Source organism: Dreissena polymorpha, chromosome 3 (genome assembly GCF_020536995.1).
Source record: "Dreissena polymorpha isolate Duluth1 chromosome 3, UMN_Dpol_1.0, whole genome shotgun sequence".
In the NCBI taxonomy this organism is placed as follows: Eukaryota; Metazoa; Mollusca; class Bivalvia; order Myida; family Dreissenidae; genus Dreissena; species Dreissena polymorpha.
In genome coordinates, this window is record NC_068357.1 from 13,782,510 (window position 1) to 13,802,618 (window position 20,109).

The window sequence follows — 20,109 nt, forward strand, 5'->3', positions numbered from 1 at the left end:
CTAAGATATATATAGCCATATAAGGAAAATGCCCGGCCCCCGTGACCATGTTTTTAAAGCAACTGAACCATTTTCAAACTCATCCAGATATCATTGGGACAAATCGTCTGACCAGTTTCATGAAGATCGGAAAATTTATGTGGCCTCTAAAGTTTCACAAGGTTTTTAGTATAGCCTAAAGGGAAAATACCCCGCCCCCTGGCGGCCATGTTTTAACACACCTGCATCATTTTTGAACTCGTCCAAGATTATTGGGATGAATCTCTGACCATTTTCAAGAAGATCGGACAATAAATGTGGACTCTAGAGTGTTAACAAGATTTTACTATAGCCATATAAGGAAAAATGCCCCGCCCCTTGCAGCCATGTTTTGTTCTGTTTAAGCAAACGTAACCATTTTCAAACTTATACTAGATATCATTAACACCAATCTTCTGACCAAATTTCATGAAGATTGGACAATACATGTGGCCTCTAGTGTGTTAACAAGGTTTTACTAAAGCCATATATAGCCATATAAGGAAATATGCCCCGCTCCCTGTGGCCATGTTTTTTAAAGCAACCGAACCATTTTTGAACTCATCCAAGATATCATTGGGAAACATCTTCTGACCGAGTTTCATGAAGATCTGAAAATAATGTGGCCTCTAGAGTGTTTAACAAGGTTTTACTAAAGCTATATAAGGAAAAATGCCCCGCCCCCTGGTGGCCATGTTTTTCAATCACACCACCGACATCATTTTTGAACTCGTCCAAAATATCATTGGGATGAATCATCTGACCAAGTTTCATGAAGATCGGACAATAAATGTGGTCTCTAGAGTGTTACAGATTTTACTATAGCCATATATAGCCATTTAGGAAAAATGCCCCGCCCCCTGGTGGCCCTGTTTTAAAAGCAACCGAAACCATTTTCGAACTCATCCAAGATATCATTGGGACCATTCTTCTGACAAAATTTCATGAAGATCGAAAAATAAATGTGGCCTCTAGAGTGTTAACAAGGTTTACTATAGCCATATAAAAAAAAATGCCCCGCCCCCCTGGCGGCCATGTTTTCAACTAACCGGCACCATTTTCGAACTCCTCCAATATATTATTGGGATGAATTTTCTGACCAAGTTTCATGAAGATTGGACAATAAATGTGGCCTCTAGAGTGTTAACAAGATTTTACTATAGCCATATAAAGGAACAAGGGACAAAATTGTCACAAAACCAGGTTTTCATTGTGAAAAAAAATCTGATAAAGGGAGAAAACTCAAACTGAACTTTTGAAATGAACAAACAAAATTAACCCAATTTTAAGTTTGTTTAAAAAAAAATCTATTTTAGTCGTGGCGACCTTGACATTGGAGATATTGGCGTGATTCTTTCGTGCGACACAATGTCCCATGATGGTGAACAAATCTGCCAATGATTTTAAAATCTCACAATGAATGACATGGTTATGGCCAGGACAAGCTCATTTATGGCCATTTTTGACCTTTGAACTCAAAGTGTGACCTTGACCTTGGAGATATCGACGTAATTATTTCGCGCGACACACCGTCCAATGATGGTGAACAAATGTGCCAAATGATTTTAAAATCTGACAATGAACGACATAGTTATGGCCCGGACAAGCTTGTTCCGCCCGCCCGCCAGCCAGCCAGCCCGCCCGCATTCGCCAATCTAATAACCAGTTTTTTCCTTCGGAAAACCTGGTTAAAAATGATCCGCCCCTTGGCAGCCATGTTTTTCAAGCAAAGGTTACCATTTTTGAACTCATCCAAGATATCATTGGGACAAATCTTCTGAGCAAGTTTCATGAAGATCGAAAAATAAATGTGGCCTCTTGAGTGTTAACAAGGTTTTATTATAGCAATATATGGAAAAATGCCACGCCCCCTGGTGGCCATGTTTTTCAACCAATCGGCATCATTTTCGAACTCGTCCAAGATATTATTTGAATGAATCAGAACGTATAGATATTATTGGAATGAATCTTCTGACCAAGTTTCATGAAGATCAGACAATAACTGTGGCCTCTAGAGTGTTAACAAGATTTTTCTATAGCCATATAAGGAAAATTCCCCGCCCCTTGGCAGCCATGTTTTTCAAGCAACATAACCATTTTCTACCTCATCCAAGATATCATTGTAGACCAATCTTCTGACCAAATTTCCTGAAGATTGGACAATAAATGTGGCCTCTAGAGTGTTAACAGGCAAATGTATGACGCCGGATGACAGATGACACACGACGGACAAAAGGGGGATCAGCAAAAGCTCACCATGAGCACGTTGTGCTCAGGTGAGCTAAAAGTGTCATTTTGCACTACTAAGATAAGGTTTTACCATTTAAATTTTATAAAGATACTTCATATCATTGTCAAGATACGCACGTAAATAATGTGAGCAGGAAAATTAACAAAGAGCAATGATGCTACATGAATTCAAATTGATACTTATAGTATTGTACTTTTTTTGTATATACCCAAAATAAAAAAAACAACAACCATGGACTACACTTACCCTATTATGGAATTTTTTGGTAACAGTATTTCCTTTCTAAATCAAAAAATTAAATGTAGGCGGAAAGTGTTGCCATATTGACTGCACAGGCTAATCTGGGGAGACACTTTATGCACATGCATTAAGCCCAATTTTTTCAGAACGCGGCTCCACTAATAGTCCAATACCTCTCAAAGAGGGGCCCATATCTTGTGTCGGAGGTGCTTGTGTCTGTACATAGGCCCACACAATGAGCCAACTCCAGCAGGTGTCTGATCGAGGGCTGCGTCTCAACCTCCAGGCTCTGACCAGGAAACTCCCACAGAGGCTCTACACTCTCCTGCCATGGCAACACTATATTTGATACCACATTTTACAACCTCACTACAATGCTTGTGATCAGGATGTCTGTTGATTAATTTTGGGGGTAAACTGATTTACTTGAATTATTTTACGGGCAATACTAGTAAGACCAAAATCATTATATGTTTTTGCAGTAATCGAATCATTATAAATACCGGCTGTTTTTTTATAGCAAAGAATGATTACTTGAGCTTAGTTACAAGAGTTAACAAGAGCTTGCACAGAAGTGCCAAATCCCCGCCAAAATGTGTTTGCTTGTATGACAACATTTGTTTTAAAGAGTAGAATAATATTTGTAAAAACAAATAAAGGGAGATAATTCATTATGCTCCGGACAAAAATTGCCTTTGAAATTAAATAAAGGGATATAATTCAAACACTAAGGTAGATAGAGTTATGGTTCTTAGTGCACTGCACTTCTCCTACTTGCCATCTGTTTAAGTTTGAAGCTTCAAGTAAATCCCTTCAGTAGATTTAGAGTTATGCTCCGGACAAAAATTACTTTTAAATTATAAAAAAAGGGGGTGAAAATAAAAAAATAAGGTAGATAGAGTTATGGTTCTTGGTCACTGCACTTCTCCTAGTTGCCATATGTTTATATTTCAAGTTTCAAGTAAATCCCTTTAGTAGATTTAGAGTTATGCTCTGGACAAAATTTACTTTAAAGTTATATGAAAGGGGATATAATTAAAAAATTAAGGTAGATAGAGTTATGGTTCTTGGTCACTGCACTTTTCCTACTTGCCATCTGTTTAAATTTCAAGTTTCAGGTAAATCCCTTTAGTAGATTTAGAGTTATGCTCCGGACAAAAATTTACTTTAAATTATATAAAAGGGGAGATAATTAAAAAAACTAAGGTAGATAGAGTTATGGTTTTTGGTCACTGCACTTCTCCTAGTTTTTCATCTGTTTTTATTTCAAGGTTTCAAGTAAATCCGTTCAGTAGATTTAGAGTTATGCTCCGGACAAAAATTACTTTAAAATATATAAAAGGGGGATAATTAAAAACTTAAGGTAGATAGAGTTGTGGTTCTTGGTCACTCTGCACTTCTCCTTGTTGCCATCTGTTTAAATTTCAAGTTTCAAGTAAATCCCTTTAGTAGATTTAGAGTTATGCTCCAGACAAAAATTTACTTTAAAATCATATAATATAGATAATTCAAAAACTAAGGTAAATAGAGTTGTGGTTCTTGGTCACTGCACTTCTCCTAGTTGCCATCTGTTTATATTTCAAGTTTCAAGTAAATCCCTTCAGTAGATTTAGAGTTATGCTCCAGACAAAATTTACTTTAAAGTTATATAAAAGGGGAGATAATTCAAAAACTAAGGTAGATAGAGTTATGGATCTTGGTCACTTGCACTTCTCCTAGTTGCCATCTGTTTATATTCTAAGTTTAAGTAAATCCATTGAATAGATTTGGAGTTATGCTCCGGACAAAGTTTCAGCCGGACGGACAGACGGACGGACAGATGGACAGGACCAATTACTATATCCCCTCCGATTTTTTTTCGGCGGGGATAAAAAGAGACCCCTGCCTGGTTGGATAAAGGAATTTTAAGGGAAAGACAATTCAGTCAAATGTGGTCCACTACGCATGAATACTGTGTATTGCAGACCTACACTTCAAGGTGGTGACATATTTTAAGTTTCAATTAAATCGCTTGAGAAATGTATCAAATGTTTACATTTTATGCTTCTGCCATACAAGTTACTTAGTTCAAGGGGACATAATGTGTGGATCGCTGGGCATGGAATAAGCTGTCTTGCACATCTAAACTCCGTGCTGATGACATTTGTATATATTTTGCTCCATAATCAACATAAAAACCAACCAATGGACCAACTGACAGAGTGACTCCTACATGTTCCCTTTCAAACTTAGTTTGCGGGGGGTAATCACACATGTTCATAATTTAAGACTCAGTTTAAAGATCGAGATTCAAGATTATATTGAGCTTAAAAATTTCAAGTCAAAGGACCAAAGAAAACTAAATTACCATGGTAACAAGCTCTTGCAGCAGAAGCACAGTCTGGATAAGCCTATGTCTCTGTCGGTGTACAAGGCTGTTAGCAAACCGATTGGTCGACCCATCTGCAACCTTAACGTACTGGGCGCAGCACAATTGGACAACCTCAGTTGCTAGGCAACAATGGGTACTGTCCGCAGGGTCCAGGTGGCAGAGCAGTGAAGTGACCTTGATCTTCACTTGAATATCCTCATTGATAATGCTGTTGATATTGAACAAGAGTTTTTTCCATGTTTTTGTGTGTTCATTTTAGAGGAAAATTCTGAACCAAATTAGTTCCTTAGTAACCCAGAAAAATATAAGCATTGTTAAATCTTTTTTTAGAAAATATCACAAATATGAACTCATTTTGAACTAAAAACTAGAAATTATAAACCCATGATAAGTTTTTTATGGTGAAATATTAATAAACACGTTTGATCATCATTCTTTTCGCATTCATATATATTAATATATCTTTTAAAACTTAATAATGAGAAATAACATACGGTAGAAGAAGCGTGTTTTCTGGACAATCCTCTCCTGCTTCTTTCAATGCAGCACAGATCTCATACACTTGTCTGCAGAGAAAAAACATACAAGCCAGGTTGTGTGAAGTGGATTGTATACGATATGCTTCCAGCGTAGCACTAGACCAGCATGTGCATTCAAGCAGTCTGGCCAGGAGCTACCCTGTGAGCTTATGAGACCACTAACCTTGCATGACTTAATAGTTAACAGGGTAGCTCATGACAAGACTGCGCAAATGCGCATAAACGCGTCAACATGTGTATCATAGTGGTAAAGCGTTAACTATGCATTAACTTTTCAGCATGTAGAAAATCAACGCACCTGACACCTCTCCGGACCAAACCCCCAAACATGCAAAGATCTATGATGAGCCCTACAAACTTCCCAGCATGCCGTATCATGTCTGGTGGAAACAGTGCCTGTAGATCTGGTTGGCCAGGACGTTCACCACACCATTCTTGTCTACACCCTGCTCTATCAGCTTATCTGCATACTGAATAGAAAACACAAACTACAGCTAGTGACAGCAGTGGCCAATACCTACCAAGCACAATAAACACAAACAACAGCAAGTAACAACAGTTCCCCGCTCCCACTGAAGATGCTCTGTGCAATATGTAGCAAATTGTAACATGGTATAGAAATTTTCAGATAAACTAGAAATTTATCACAGAGGCTGATGCCACAGGACACATGACTGTACACAGACAAGCCACTGTACATGTATATTCTTAAGTAGACAAATAGACAAGGGTCATAGTTCTGCCAAAACTGGTTGTCACTGGTCAACATATTTTAATTGACAATTTGATGTTTCTTTTTAAGGTAAAAATATATGGAAATCTGACGGCTTCGGCCACCTTGTAATTTGTAACCTGTCATTTTGTTGCATGCGAATGCATGAATAGCATTTAGTCTATTATTGATCTTAAAAATATTTGTAAAAATTCATTCGACCAGCTTATGATGAGAGCCCAGAAAGTAGCAATGGTTTTAAACGGAGCAATCAACATACAACATAAGACTTCAAACAAGATCAGATCACATGTCTTGCTTGTAAAAGATTTAAGGTCTCACTGTTACTTGATCTAAACCTGAATTGTATTTTCATTAAAACAATAATTTCCAGCAACTCAGTTGGTAACTATGTATACACAACAATCTTAAGGGGCATTTTAACTTGTTTACACTATTATAGTTAAGCCTATAATTTGTTTTCATATGGGTAAACAAACAAATATCTAAGGTATATTTACTAATTTTGAACATTTTAAAATAAAGAACACAATAAATACAATATGCAATGGGTACATACATGCATATTTAATATGGTACTCACATTCCGCAGATTTGAATGACCAGAGAATCTTTGGGAAAAGAGAGCAGACAAGGGAGGTAAGCGACCTGCACAAATGCTTCTAAAACATTCCAAAACGAGGGGATTCTGCGAGCTTCCTGCACACACGCCCAGGAGCTTTCGAGAATCTGACATAAACTTGCATCTGGACAGCTCCCTTCTGATACAACCTTCAGAAAAAAAATTCAGAAGATGAATGTGCAGAAATATCTTAAATGAAGAAATAGAGGATATTTGTTGGATTCGATGGAATATCGATTTTATTTCACGAGTGATCATATAAAATAATATTTTTGCGAGTGGCCCAGCCAAAAGTGAAAATATTTATTTTTTATGATCACTCTTTAATTAACATCGATATTCCATCAAATCCAACAAATTTCGTTTTATTTTATGCTTTTTTCACCTTTTACTTACATTGTCAAAGAGTATAACTGGATAATTTCACTGGATTTATGACATCATTACATCGAAAAAATGACATCATTTCACAGTAAAACGGATTTTGAAAAAATATTTTTCACCGTTATTTTTAACTGTTTAAAACAGTAAAATATCAGTTTTATTTCACTGATATTTCTCTATAAACCACCAGAAAGCATAAAATAAATATTAATATAGAAACTGCTTAAGGTTATTTTCTGAATTGACTGTTCCTTGTCAGAATTACTAAAGCTGACTTCACTTTGCTTGTAATACACCAACATTAATGTTCAGTGACATGATGTTTGTAAATTATAGCTTGTAAAAATAAGAAACCATAACACTTGGTAGAGTAAATAGATTACCACTAGTTTGCTTATATACAATTCATATTTACCTTGGGTATTATCTGTCTCAAACACTTTAGCACAACAATGGCTGTCTCTTCTACACCCACGGACAGTGTTTCAATGGCAAGGGGCAGTAACTCAGTCAGAGCACACCAAGGGGCTCCACCTTTAACTATGGTTACCATGACAACCTGCCACTGGTTCTGAAGAAACTGGGAGGCCAGCTTGCCCCATTCTTGCTGGCTAAGGCTGGTAAAAAGAGCACATTGATGGCTGAGTTTATAGCGTATGTATCCCATGTTTAGCAGCTAAACATTAATTTCAAACTAAACTCGCACAATTTATAAGTTTGCATGTTTTTAAGTGAAAAAGGGGAAAATAGCTCAATAAATAACAAGATATGAGTCATAGGAAACAGGTGCCCCCAAATTACAAAAACAAAAAGATGTGTTTGTGAAACACTATGTCCCTATATATTTGACCTTTGACCTTGAAGGATGACCTTGACCTTTCACCACTCAAAATGTGCAGCTCCATGAGATACACATGCATGCCAAATATCAAGTTTCTATCTTCAATATTGCAAAAGTGTACATTAAATGAGCGATTTTGACCCATATATTTGACCTTTGACCTTGAAGGATGGCCTTGACCTTGACCTTTCACCACTCAAAATGTGCAGCTCCATGAGATACACATGCATGCCAAATATGAAGTTGCTATCTTCAATTTTGCAAAAGTTATGGCAAATGTTAAAGTTTGACGCAAACAAACAAACAAGCACACGAAGCAACAAACCAACAGACAGGGCAAAAACAATATGTCCCCCACTATAGTGGTGGGGAACATACAAAACAAACAAGATATGCAACACAGAGGCCACCAAGTTCCACTTTTGACAAATAAAAGCTGTTTTATAGTGAAATTTGACTTGTGTCCTCTTAGTGTGGAATTGACTTTAAATGAAAGGAAACAGGTGTTACACGCTGCACTTATACTAGTTGACATTAGCACGTTATTTACAAATCCATCAATAAATGGCAAACTTATAGCAGAGACAGGAACTTTCACAAAGACGCAAAGACCCATGAACATTGCAACTTCTTTGAAGAGGAGCATTTTTTTGTCACTTTAATATCTTGACCTGTATTTTATGATGCATTTACTAAATATTTAAATATGCAGAGTCATTCTTAAGTTATCATAAGAATAACATGACAACCAACTGACACATAGGATCACTCCTATAACCACCCCCTTCACTTCGCTTGAAGGAGAACAGTTGAACACCACTATGTCAAACATCGCAATTTAAAATAAATAAATCTTAAAAACTTTTTTCCTACTCTCGATTTATTCCTTCCTGTGTTAAATTAAAATTTACATTGTTTCTTCCAATGTCCATCATGAAATTAATGTCCATTTTAAACCAAAACTCTGGCCCCAAGAAGGGCTATCACACCTAGTCATCAGTGTAAATTTCAAAGTTGCAAATACAATATGAACCTTCATATCTATGTAAACATTATAATGTACTAACCAATATAATATAATAACAAGCAAATTTGTTGAATTGATATCCCCCAGCAAATATATTTTGTTTATGGATGGGGTAAAATCCCTTGATTTATGTTAAAATCCTAACAAGAGGGCCTGAAAGGCCCAAAGTCGCTCACCTGAGATAACAAGATATTATTTGGACAAATCTTCTGACCAAGTTTCATGGAGATCGGAAAATAAATGTGGCCTCTAGAGTGTTAACAAGGTTTTACTCTAGCCATATAAGGAAAAAGTTCCCCGCCCCCTGGCAGCCAGGTTTTTCAACCAACCAGCATCATTTTTTAACTCTTCCAAGATATTATAGCAGGGCTCGCGCTAGGGTGCAACGTGAGTGACTAAGTCGCTTTCTTACGCCAAACGTCGCCTAAAATTTAAGAAATTGTAGATAAAAAGCGACTTCCAGTCTCCCTCTTATCGGAATTTGTTTACATCCGGTTTTCTCGATGTCAAGGTCTGACTCAATTTTCCAATACACACTGTCGCAGCCCGGAGCGTGTCGCAATTGAGCGACAGGTAATTTGAGGTAAACCCCGCCCCGATTCTCCCAACCTCCGAACTTATCTACTGGTAATCGGCGATCGATATTGGTCAAGACAGCATTCAAGTCACATGGTAGCTGTCCAATCAACATTGAGTTCGCTCACACATAATATTGGGTCATTCATGCGCAGACACTGTATACTTGGAAATACACAGTTGATATTGTCGTCTGCCAACACTATAGCGGCTGTTGGCAAACGTTGTATTTTAAAGATATATAAATAAAAAGGAGCCTAACAATTAAAAAATTATTTCTAAGTTGATCACTTTACATTTCTACCGACTATCGATCTAAATTAACAAAAGGATGATAATTAAATAATTAGATCTATGTCGATGATGTTACACCTTTCTGCCAATTATCGTTTGAAATTAAAAGGTGATAATTAAGTTGTTTTTTACCCATAAACTATGCTATTGTAAAGCAATATGTCAATTAAATTATATATTAATTACGTATTTGCTAGGTTTCCGATTTTCATTTTTTTGCTGTCAAACGATATGCACAATTTGTTTCATGTGCGTAACGCGTACAATTTTTCGGACCGTCGTTTTCGGATACATTATATTTTCATCGATTATATTTTAATTTCGAAGTTCTTTAAAGAAGAAATAGAATGAAGAATACAGATGGGATGATGCCGACGGTGTGGTTTATCATATTTCGAATTGTATTCACATGAAATTGCAATTGGAAAGACTATAAAAAATAACAAATAATTATTAAATAAGCATATGTTAAATGTCATATTTCAAACATAAATATTTATCTGGTCTGACAGTTTTATTAAGCTTATGTTATCTACTGCTTCATAAACATATTATCTTTGAAATACTTTAGTCTGTATAATATGATATTTACATCAAAATGGATTGAATATAGAGCTAGTAAAATTTTAGTTATTTATCTGTCGTGTCTATTATTACTTGGTTAATTAGAACTGCTGGAAAAATAAAGATACACAAAAGAAATATAATTATGTGTACTACAGTGGTATACTTCAATAATGTGATACACATATATGTGTGTTGTAATGCCCTACATGCAAACCCTTGTGTCCGAGTCTCTCCACTTCTCCATAGAGTCTCCTCACTTCTCCCTAAATCAGTGTCCAGGGAGAAGTCACTTCTCCCTTAAATTTGAGCCCAGCGTGAGCCCTGTATAGGTATGAATCTTCTGACCAAGTTTCATGAAGATCGGACAATAAATGTGGCCTTTAGAATTGTAACAAGATTTTACTAAAGCCATATAAGGAAAAATTTCCCCGCCCCCTGGCAGCCAGGTTTTTCAACCAACCAGCATCATTTTTTAACTCTTGCAAGATATTATAGCAGGGCTTGCGCTGGGGTGCAACGTGAGTGACTAAGTCGCTTTCTTACGCCAAACGTCGCCTAAAATTTAAGAAATTGTAGATAAAAAGCGACTTCCAGTCTCACTCTTATCGGAATTTGTTTACATCCGGTTTTCTTGATGTCAAGGTCTGACTCAATTTTCCAATACACACTGTCGCAGCCCGGAGCGTGTCGCAATTGAGCGACAGGTAATTTGAGGAAAACCCCGCCCCGATTCTCCCAACCTCCGAACTTATCTACTGGTAATCGGCGATCGATATTGGTCAAGACAGCATTCAAGTCACATGGTAGCTGTCCAATCAACATTGAGTTCGCTCACACATAATATTGGGTCATTCATGCGCAGACACCCTATACTTGGAAATACACAGTTGATATTGTCGTCTGCCAACACTATAGCGGCTGTTGGCAAACGTTGTATTTTAAAGATATATAAATAAAAAGGAGCCTAACAATTAAAAAATTATTTCTAAGTTGATCACTTTACATTTCTACCAACTATCGATCTGAATTAACAAAAGGATGATAATTAAATAATTAGAACTATGTCGATGATGTTACACCTTTCTGAAATTAAAAGGTGATAATTAAGTTGTTTTTTACCCATAAACTATGCTATTGTAAAGCAATATGTCAATTAAATTATATATTAATTACGTATTTGCTAGGTTTCCGATTTTCATTTTTTTGCTGTCAAACGATATGCACAATTTGTTTCATGTGCGTAACGCGTACAATTTTTCGGACCGTCGTTTTCGGATACATTATATTTTCATCGATTATATTTTAATTTCGAAGTTCTTTAAAGAAGAAATAGAATGAAGAATACAGATGGGGTGATGCCGACGGTGTGGTTCATCATATTTCGAATTGTATTCACATGAAATTGCAATTGGAAAGACTATAAAAAATAACAAATAATTATTAAATAAGCATATGTTAAATGTCATATTTCAAACATAAATATTTATCTGGTCTGACAGTTTTATTAAGCTTATGTTATCTACTGCTTCATAAACATATTATCTTTGAAATACTTTAGTCTGTATAATATGATATTTACATCAAAATGGATTGAATATAGAGCTAGTAAAATTTTAGTTATTTATCTGTCGTGTCTATTATTACTTGGTTAATTATAGAACTGCTTGAAAAATAAAGATACACAAAAGAAATATAATTATGTGTACTACAGTGGTATACTTCAATAATGTGATACACATATATGTGTGTTGTAACGCCCTACATGCAAACCCTTGTGTCCGAGTCTCTCCACTTCTCCCTAGAGTCTCCTCACTTCTCCCTAAATCAGTGTCCAGGGAGAAGTCACTTCTCCCTTAAATTTGAGCCCAGCGTGAGCCCTGTATAGGTATGAATCTTCTGACTAAGTTTCATGAAGATCGGACAATAAATGTGGCCTTTAGAATTGTAACAAGATTTTTCTAAAGCCATATAAGGAAAAATGCCCCGCCCCTTGGAAGCTATGTTTTTCAAGCAAACATAATTATTTTCGAACTCATCCAAGATATCATTGAGACCAATCTTCTGACCAAATTTCATTAAGATTGGACAATAAATGTGGCCTCTAGAGTGTTAACAAGGTTTTTCTAAAGCCATATATAGCCATATAAGGAAAAATGCCTCGCCCCAGGTGGCCATGTTTTTAAAGCAACCAAAATCATTTTCAAACTCATCCAAGATATCATTGGGACAAATCTTCTGACCAAATTTCATGATGATCGGAAAATAAATGTGACCTCTAGAGTGTTAACAAGGTTTTACCATAGCCATATAAGGAAAAATGCCCCACCCCGTGGTGGCCATGTTTTTCAACCAACCGGCATCATTTTTGAACTCGTCCTAGATATTATTGGGATGAATCTTCTGACCAAGTTTCATGAAAATCGGACTATAAATGTGGCCTCTAGAGTATTAACAAGATTTTGCTATAGCAATATATATCCATATAAGGAATAAGAGGGCCTGAAAGGCCCAAAGTCGCTCACCTGAGATAACAACATACTATTGGGACAAAACTTCTGACCAAGTTTCATGAAGATTGAAAATAAATGTGGCCTCTAGAGTGTTAACAAGGTTTTACTATAGCCATATGAGGAAAAATGCCCAGCCCCCTGGCAGCCATGTTTTTCAACCAACCGGCATCATTTTTTAATTTGTCCGAGATACTATAGGGATGAATCTTCTGACCAAGTTTCATGAAGATAGGACAGTAAATGTGGCCTCTAGAGTGTTAACACGATTTTACTATAGCCATATAAGGAAAAATGCCCCGCCCCTTGGAAGCAATGTTTTTCAAGCAAACATAATTATTTTCGAATTCATCCAAGGTATCATTGAGACCAATCTTCTGACCAAATTTCATGAAGATTGGACAATAAATGTGGCTGCTAGAGTGTTAACAAGGTTTAACTATAGCCATATATAGCCATATAAGGAAAAATGCCCCGCCCCTGGTGGCCATGTTTTTAAAGCAACCAAAACCATTTTCGAACTCATCTAAGATACCATTGGGACAAATCTTCTGACCAAGTTTCATGATGATTGGAAAATAAATGTGGTCTCTAGAGTGTTAACAAGGTTTAACTATAGCCATATAAGGAAAAATGCCCCGCCCCCTGGCTGCCATGTTTTTCAACCAACCGGCATCATTTTCGAACTCGTCCACGATATTATTGGGATGAATCTTCTGACCAAGTTTCATGAAGATCAGAAAATAAATGTGGCCTCTAGAGTGTTAACAAGATTTTACTATAGCCATATAAGGAAAAATGCCCCGCCCCTTGGCAGCCATGTTTTTCAAGCAAACGTAACCATTTTCGAACTCATTCAAGATATCATTGAGACCAATCTTCTGACCAAATTTCATGAAGATTGGACAATAAATGTGGCCTCTAGAGAGTAACAAGGCAAATGTTGACGGCGCACGACGGACGACGCACAAAAAGCGATCACAAAAGCTCACCATGAGCACGTTGTGCTCAGGTGAGTTAAAAATAAATAAATAAGTGGAGGGTAATTGTGTTCATGCATTGCAATTCTCCTCATACGTATCTTTGCATTAAGAAAGTTAAATCTTGAAATCTTATAGCGTATCTGAGATATAGCTCTGAAAACTATCATCATAGAAACAACAACAAAGTGAAGGGTTATGGTTCTTGAGCAAGGTAATTCTCCTGATTGATATCTTTACTTCCATGAAGTTTCATGTTGAAATTTTGTATCATATCTGAGATATAGCCATGAAATGTTACATCATACAAAAACAACAACAAAATGGTTTTTTATTTAAGAAAGTACAAGTTATGGTTCTTGTGCATGGCATTTCTTCTCATTGATTTCTACATACCCATGAAGTTTCATGTTGAATTCTTGTACACAGTATCTGACAAATAACCTTGAGAAGTTACATCATATGAAAACAACAAATGGCAATAACTCTTATTTAATCAAGTGTAGGGTTATGGTTCTTGTGCATGGCACTTCTCCACATTGATATCTAAACAGAAGGGTTTAAATGCATTTATTGGCAAATGACCACACAACTTGTATATTTATGAATGAATGAGCTCAGAATTCATAATTCCAATCCGTTTATAACGCTGTCTTGTGACTTGGACCCAGTCATCCACGTTATATTTGAGTTACAGTGTACACCCATGAAGTTTCATGTTGATGTCTCATATAGTTTCTGAGATAAAGCCCTGAAAAGTTTGTGACAGACGGACGAACAGACTGATGGACTGACCGACATGGCCAAATCTATTTCCCTCCATCTTGGGAAGGGATAATAACAATATAATAATATTGCATACTTATTTTACTGTAAGATACATCACCACAACATACAATTGTTTTTTCCTGTTTTCTATTTCAAACAATTTTGGATGATCCCAATGACTGCAAACTAGTGGTCTTGAACTGTATAATAAAACTTCAAAACATATTAAAAAAATATGTTAATGTGAAATATAACATATAGTAAACATATACAAACCTTTTTTCTGCTGTAGGTTTTGAAAAACTTGTCATTATTGTCCACTTTTGAAGGAACTCCTTAAACTGACCAATCACTGACAAGTACCTCTGATTTGCTGTGTCACATGACAGGAAATTGGCAACAGCACCCATAATGCTCATACAGCTTAATTGTTGCAACTTTCTGTGCAATGTTGAACTCTGGAATGGCAAAAAATAATTAATTTGTTTGGAATAGTAACAAGATTCAACACAGGCTTCAAAACAAGTCTGAAACACTGTAAATTTTCAACAGGGCTTGCACCAATTCTCTATTGTCAATGTAAATGGGACTTGATAAGCCTCATTGTAAATTTTAAATACTGCAAACATAAATTGCATCATTAATAAGTCATTGCAAAACATGTGTGATAAAAATGGAACATTAACTTGACATTAATTTTAAAGTAATATTTGTGAAGAAAAATAAAACTAACAGCATCATATTGTACTTTGTTTATCAGAAAACAAGGGCTGTTTGTAAAACATGCATGCATCCCATATGGGCTCTCCGTTGTAGTGACAGCCATTGTGTGAATATGTTTTTTGTCACTGTGACCTTGACCTTTGACCTAGTGACCTGAAAATCAATAGGGGTCATCTGCCAGTCATGATCAATGTACCTATGAAGTTTCATGATCGTAGCCATTAGCGTTCTTGAGTTATCATCCAGAAACCATTTTCCTATTTCAGGTCACCGTGACCTTGACCTTTGATATAGTGACCTGAAAATCAATAGGGGTCAACTGCGAGTCATGATCAATCTACCTATCAAGTTTCATGATCCTAGGCATAAGCGTTCTTGAGTTATCATCCGGAAACCATTTTACTATTTCGGGTCACCGTGACCTTGACCTTTGACCTAGTGACCTGAAAATCAATAGGGGTCAACTTTGAGTCATGACCAATCTACCTATCAAGTTTCATGATCCTAGACATAAGCTTTCTTGAGTTATCATCCGGAAACCATTTTACTTTTTCGGGTCACTGTTACCTTGACCTTTGACCTAGTGACCTGAAAATCAATAGGGGTCATCTGTGAGTCATTTTCAATCTACCTATCAAGTTTCATGATCCTAGGCCTAAGCGTTCTTGAGTTATCCGGAAACCATTTTACTATTTCGGGTCACTGTGACCTTGACCTTTGACCTAGTGATCGAAAATCAATAGAAGTCATCTGCGAGTCATGATCAATCTACCTATTAAGTTTCATGATCCTAGGCCTAAGCGTTCTTGAGTTATCATCCGGAAACCATTTTACTATTTCGGGTCACCGTGACGTAGACCTTTGACCTAGTGACATCAAAATCAATAGGGGTCATCTGCGAGTCATGATCAATGTACCTATGAAGTTTCATGATCCTAGGCCCAAGCGTTCTTAAGTTATCATCCAGAAACCACCTGGTGGACGGACCGACAGACCGACATGTGCAAAGCAATATACCCCCTCTTCTTCGAAGGGGAGCATAACAACAACACAGAAACAAGTCCATTAGGGTACACAATGATACCTGTTCCACTGCCAATCTTGACAGGCAAGTTGTGCATGTGTTTACAAGGTTTGTAAACTTCACTGGCGACAGAGTAGCTGCCCTTGCTACCATATCAATACTGTCCATATAGAGGTCCAACAAAGGGACGTCATCCATCTAGGGGAATAAAGCATATTTTTTCAAGGATTGCTTGATCACACAGAGTAATGAAGACCACTAATGTTGGAATAACAGTTTTAATTTTGTTGATATGAAAAACAAAGTCATCATTGCATTGTTTTTAATTTGTTGCAAATGAGAAACAAAATCAACATTGAAGTTGGTTTTAATTTTGATGATAATAAAACACAAACAATTTACAAACAAGAGGGATATGAATCATGGTCCACAGTTTGTAAACAGGCTGCACTCTTCTGCAATTTAATAAATTGTATACTTTACCCATAAAAGCTTGACTGTTTTTTTTCCCCAGATTCTCACTGGATTTTTTTCCCGTGTTAAATTGTATTTCCAATTATGCCATGTGCATAAAATGTAAGAATTGGTGCTCCTTTAAAAACATGCTCAAACTTAATAGTGAGAACACATCCATAATATCATCCATGGTTGGCGAAATCTCAAAAAAAAATACTTGTCCACGGACAACCATTTAGGAAATTTAACTTACCCGTTGCTGAACTACACTTGTCCGTTAATGTTTATATAAATTATAAACGCATTTATTGATAAATGTTAAATAATGTGGAATATATCAAAATGAGTATGATTTGCTTGTTTTGTTTATAATTGTATTTCAATGGTACATTCATTATAGCAGTATATTATTAACAATATAAAGACTTTCTCAAACTTTAAATCTTGCGAAGCTAGTGTTGTTAAAACATGTGCTGAACATAAGTACATTGTAATCTTAACAAAGTAAACTAGTCCAATATGTGGACCTCATCAGACTGAGGCTCTGCTACTGGTAGCAATTTGATTATATAAACTGGTAACCATTGAAAATCGGTTACCAAGTTTCTTGAAAAGTTCTGGTGCGTTTACTTAGATCATATTTTTTATCATGATCTTTCTTAGTTTTTTGGGAGGTGGGCTGCTCATAGCTTCGGGTTTCTGCTCCGTTGTTGAAGATTAAAAAACAAGATGTGTTTGTGAAACACAATGTCCCCCTATATGATGTTTGACCTTGAAGGATGACCTTGACCTTGTGAAGGATGACCTTGACCTCTCACCACTCAAAATGTGCAGCTCCATGAGATACACATGCATGCCAAATATCAAGTTGTTATCTTCAATACTGCATAAGTATTCATAAAATAAGCAATTTGGGCCACATATATTTGACCTCTGACCTTGAAGGATGACCTTGACCTTTCACCACTCAAAATGTGCAGCTCCATGAGATGCACATGCATGCCAAATATCAAGTTTCTATATTCAATATTGCAAAAGTATTTATAAAATAAGCGATTTGGGCCACATATATTTGACCTCTGACCTTGAAGGATGACCTTGACCTTTCACCACTCAAAATGTGCAGCTCCATGAGATACACATGCATGCCAAATATCAAGTTGCTATCTTCAATATTGCAAAAGTACTCTTAAAATGAGCGATTTTGGCCACATATATTTGACCTCTGACCTTGAAGGATGACCTTGACCTTGACCTTTCACCACTCAAAATGTGCAGCTCAATGAGATACACTTGCATGCCAAATATCAAGTTGCTATCTTGAATATTAAAATACTGCAAAAGTGTACATTAAATTAGCGATTTTGACCCATATATTTGACCTTTGACCTTTAAGGATGGCCTTGAGCTTTCACCACTCAAAATGTGCAGCTCCATGAGATACATATGCATGCCAAATATCAAGTTGCTATCTTCAAAATTGCAAAAGTTATTGCAAATGTTAAAGTTGGCGCAAACAGACAGACAGACAGACAGACATACAGACAGACAGACAGACAGACAGACAGACAGACAGACAGACAGACAGACAGACAGACAGACAGACAGACAGACAGACAGACAGACAGACAGACAGACAGACAGACAGACCAACCAACAGACAGACCAACCAACAGACAGGGCAAAAACAATATGTCCCCCATAGTGGGGGACATAAAAAGTTTCATCTTTACCATTAAAGTCGTCTTAAATAACAAGGTAGACCGTGTTTTGATTTTCTTAGATTGATACTTTTTATTTCCGTCTGATTGTAAAAATAAAGAAACCAGTCTGTACACTGTCTAACAGTCGGGCCGAATGTTGAAAATGCGGCATGCTCCCGGTCTCATATAGAATAAGGGAGATCACTGCGCAGGAAAGTGCACGTATTTTAGCTTGATTGCTCCGCAGATAGCACTGACAATGTAATCGCATGTCAACATCCGGTTTTGTAAAACTTAATTACGGCTTTAATACAATGTATTTTTGTATACCTGGACGCGACTTTTAAAAAACGTGTTGTCCACGGACAACTTAATTGAAAAAAGTAAGTTGTCAGACAATAAAATGTACGACTCGGGCAACTCAGACATTTGATTTCGCCACCCCTGCCATCTACCTCTTTCAAGTCCTCCAAAGTTCGTCTGCTGATATACACCAGCAGTTCATCTCGACAAGTTGTGACAGTGTCCTGAATCACCAAGGATGCCGGATCCATCTTGTCCATTCCTAAAATGGTCAGAATTGTGATAATGTGCTTGAAATTGATAGGATAGCAGAGTATGGGCTGAATGACTTAAACAAAATCTCAATCTCAAATAAGTCTAAATTGAAATTATTGACAAATCACAATGTTTGTTTCATATGCATCAAAATATTGACAATTGTAAATGCTGGTTACTTATCAGCATTGGTTTTTATTGGTAAATTTTTTGTGATTAAGACTAAGGTTCAGTTTTAAATGAACAGTAGTGGGAAAACGTCTCAACAATATAGAAACAAAAAAAAGAATAAAGAAACAGAACACACATTGAAGCAGTTAAATGAATTTAAAAATACGAAGATTCTTCAGATTAACTAAAAAGCGAAATTTTAGTTGTTTTTTCTATGTGAAATTCAATGATTGCTTTCATTTCAAACATGCAAAATACTTAATTGTGAAACATTTTTAACCTGTACAAAGAAATGCATTGTTTAACTACCCATACATGATATAGAGAATTATGCAAATGGATGACCATATTAAATACATATATTATCACCTTTGTCAAAACATTAGCTGTTCCTACAAATACAATTAAACCAAATGTATTCCAAAAATGAATACTTGTAAAGAGGAATATATATACATACAATGCAAATATGAACTACATTGCTTTGTGTAAACTGCTTTTCGTACCAATAAGACCCATTTCCAGTCTAAGCAAGTGAAGTAACAAGATGGCCTTGTCCGCCTTGTGTTGAGACATGTACACATGGTTGTTGATGGCGTTTACAATCCCTGCAATCTTCTGGCAGGCCTGCCTCAGGGTTGCACAGGGGCATTCATCTCTGAGTTTGGTTGCCATAGATTCGTTGGCAGTGAGCATGAGTAACCTAGCAACCGTTAGTGCAGGTATGTGGTCAGCAGAGCTATATCTGGAATCTAA

At 36.5% G+C, this 20,109-nt stretch overlaps 2 protein-coding genes across 2 annotated transcripts in view; both read right to left on the reverse strand.

Annotated features, from left to right (window-relative positions):
- Window positions 1-2,651: 2,651 nt before the first annotated feature.
- Window positions 2,652-5,882, reverse strand: LOC127872050 (uncharacterized). Its single transcript, XM_052415386.1, has 4 exons — window positions 5,718-5,882; window positions 5,375-5,446; window positions 4,857-5,088; window positions 2,652-2,834 (listed from the first exon to the last, which is right to left on the reverse strand). The coding sequence occupies exons 1-4, from the start codon at window positions 5,795-5,797 to the stop codon at window positions 2,652-2,654; spliced, it is 567 nt and encodes a 188-aa protein (XP_052271346.1). The 5' UTR covers window positions 5,798-5,882.
- Window positions 5,874-20,109, reverse strand: part of LOC127872051 (probable methyltransferase TARBP1) — a 65,393-nt gene continuing 51,157 nt past the window's right edge. Inside the window, exons 10-16 of the mRNA XM_052415387.1 lie at window positions 19,860-20,105; window positions 19,080-19,189; window positions 16,526-16,663; window positions 14,995-15,176; window positions 7,574-7,775; window positions 6,736-6,923; window positions 5,874-5,889 (exon numbers count right to left, since the gene is read on the reverse strand). Of these exons, the coding sequence (XP_052271347.1) occupies window positions 5,874-5,889; window positions 6,736-6,923; window positions 7,574-7,775; window positions 14,995-15,176; window positions 16,526-16,663; window positions 19,080-19,189; window positions 19,860-20,105 (1,082 nt within the window). The remainder of the gene's footprint in view (window positions 5,890-6,735; window positions 6,924-7,573; window positions 7,776-14,994; window positions 15,177-16,525; window positions 16,664-19,079; window positions 19,190-19,859; window positions 20,106-20,109) is intronic.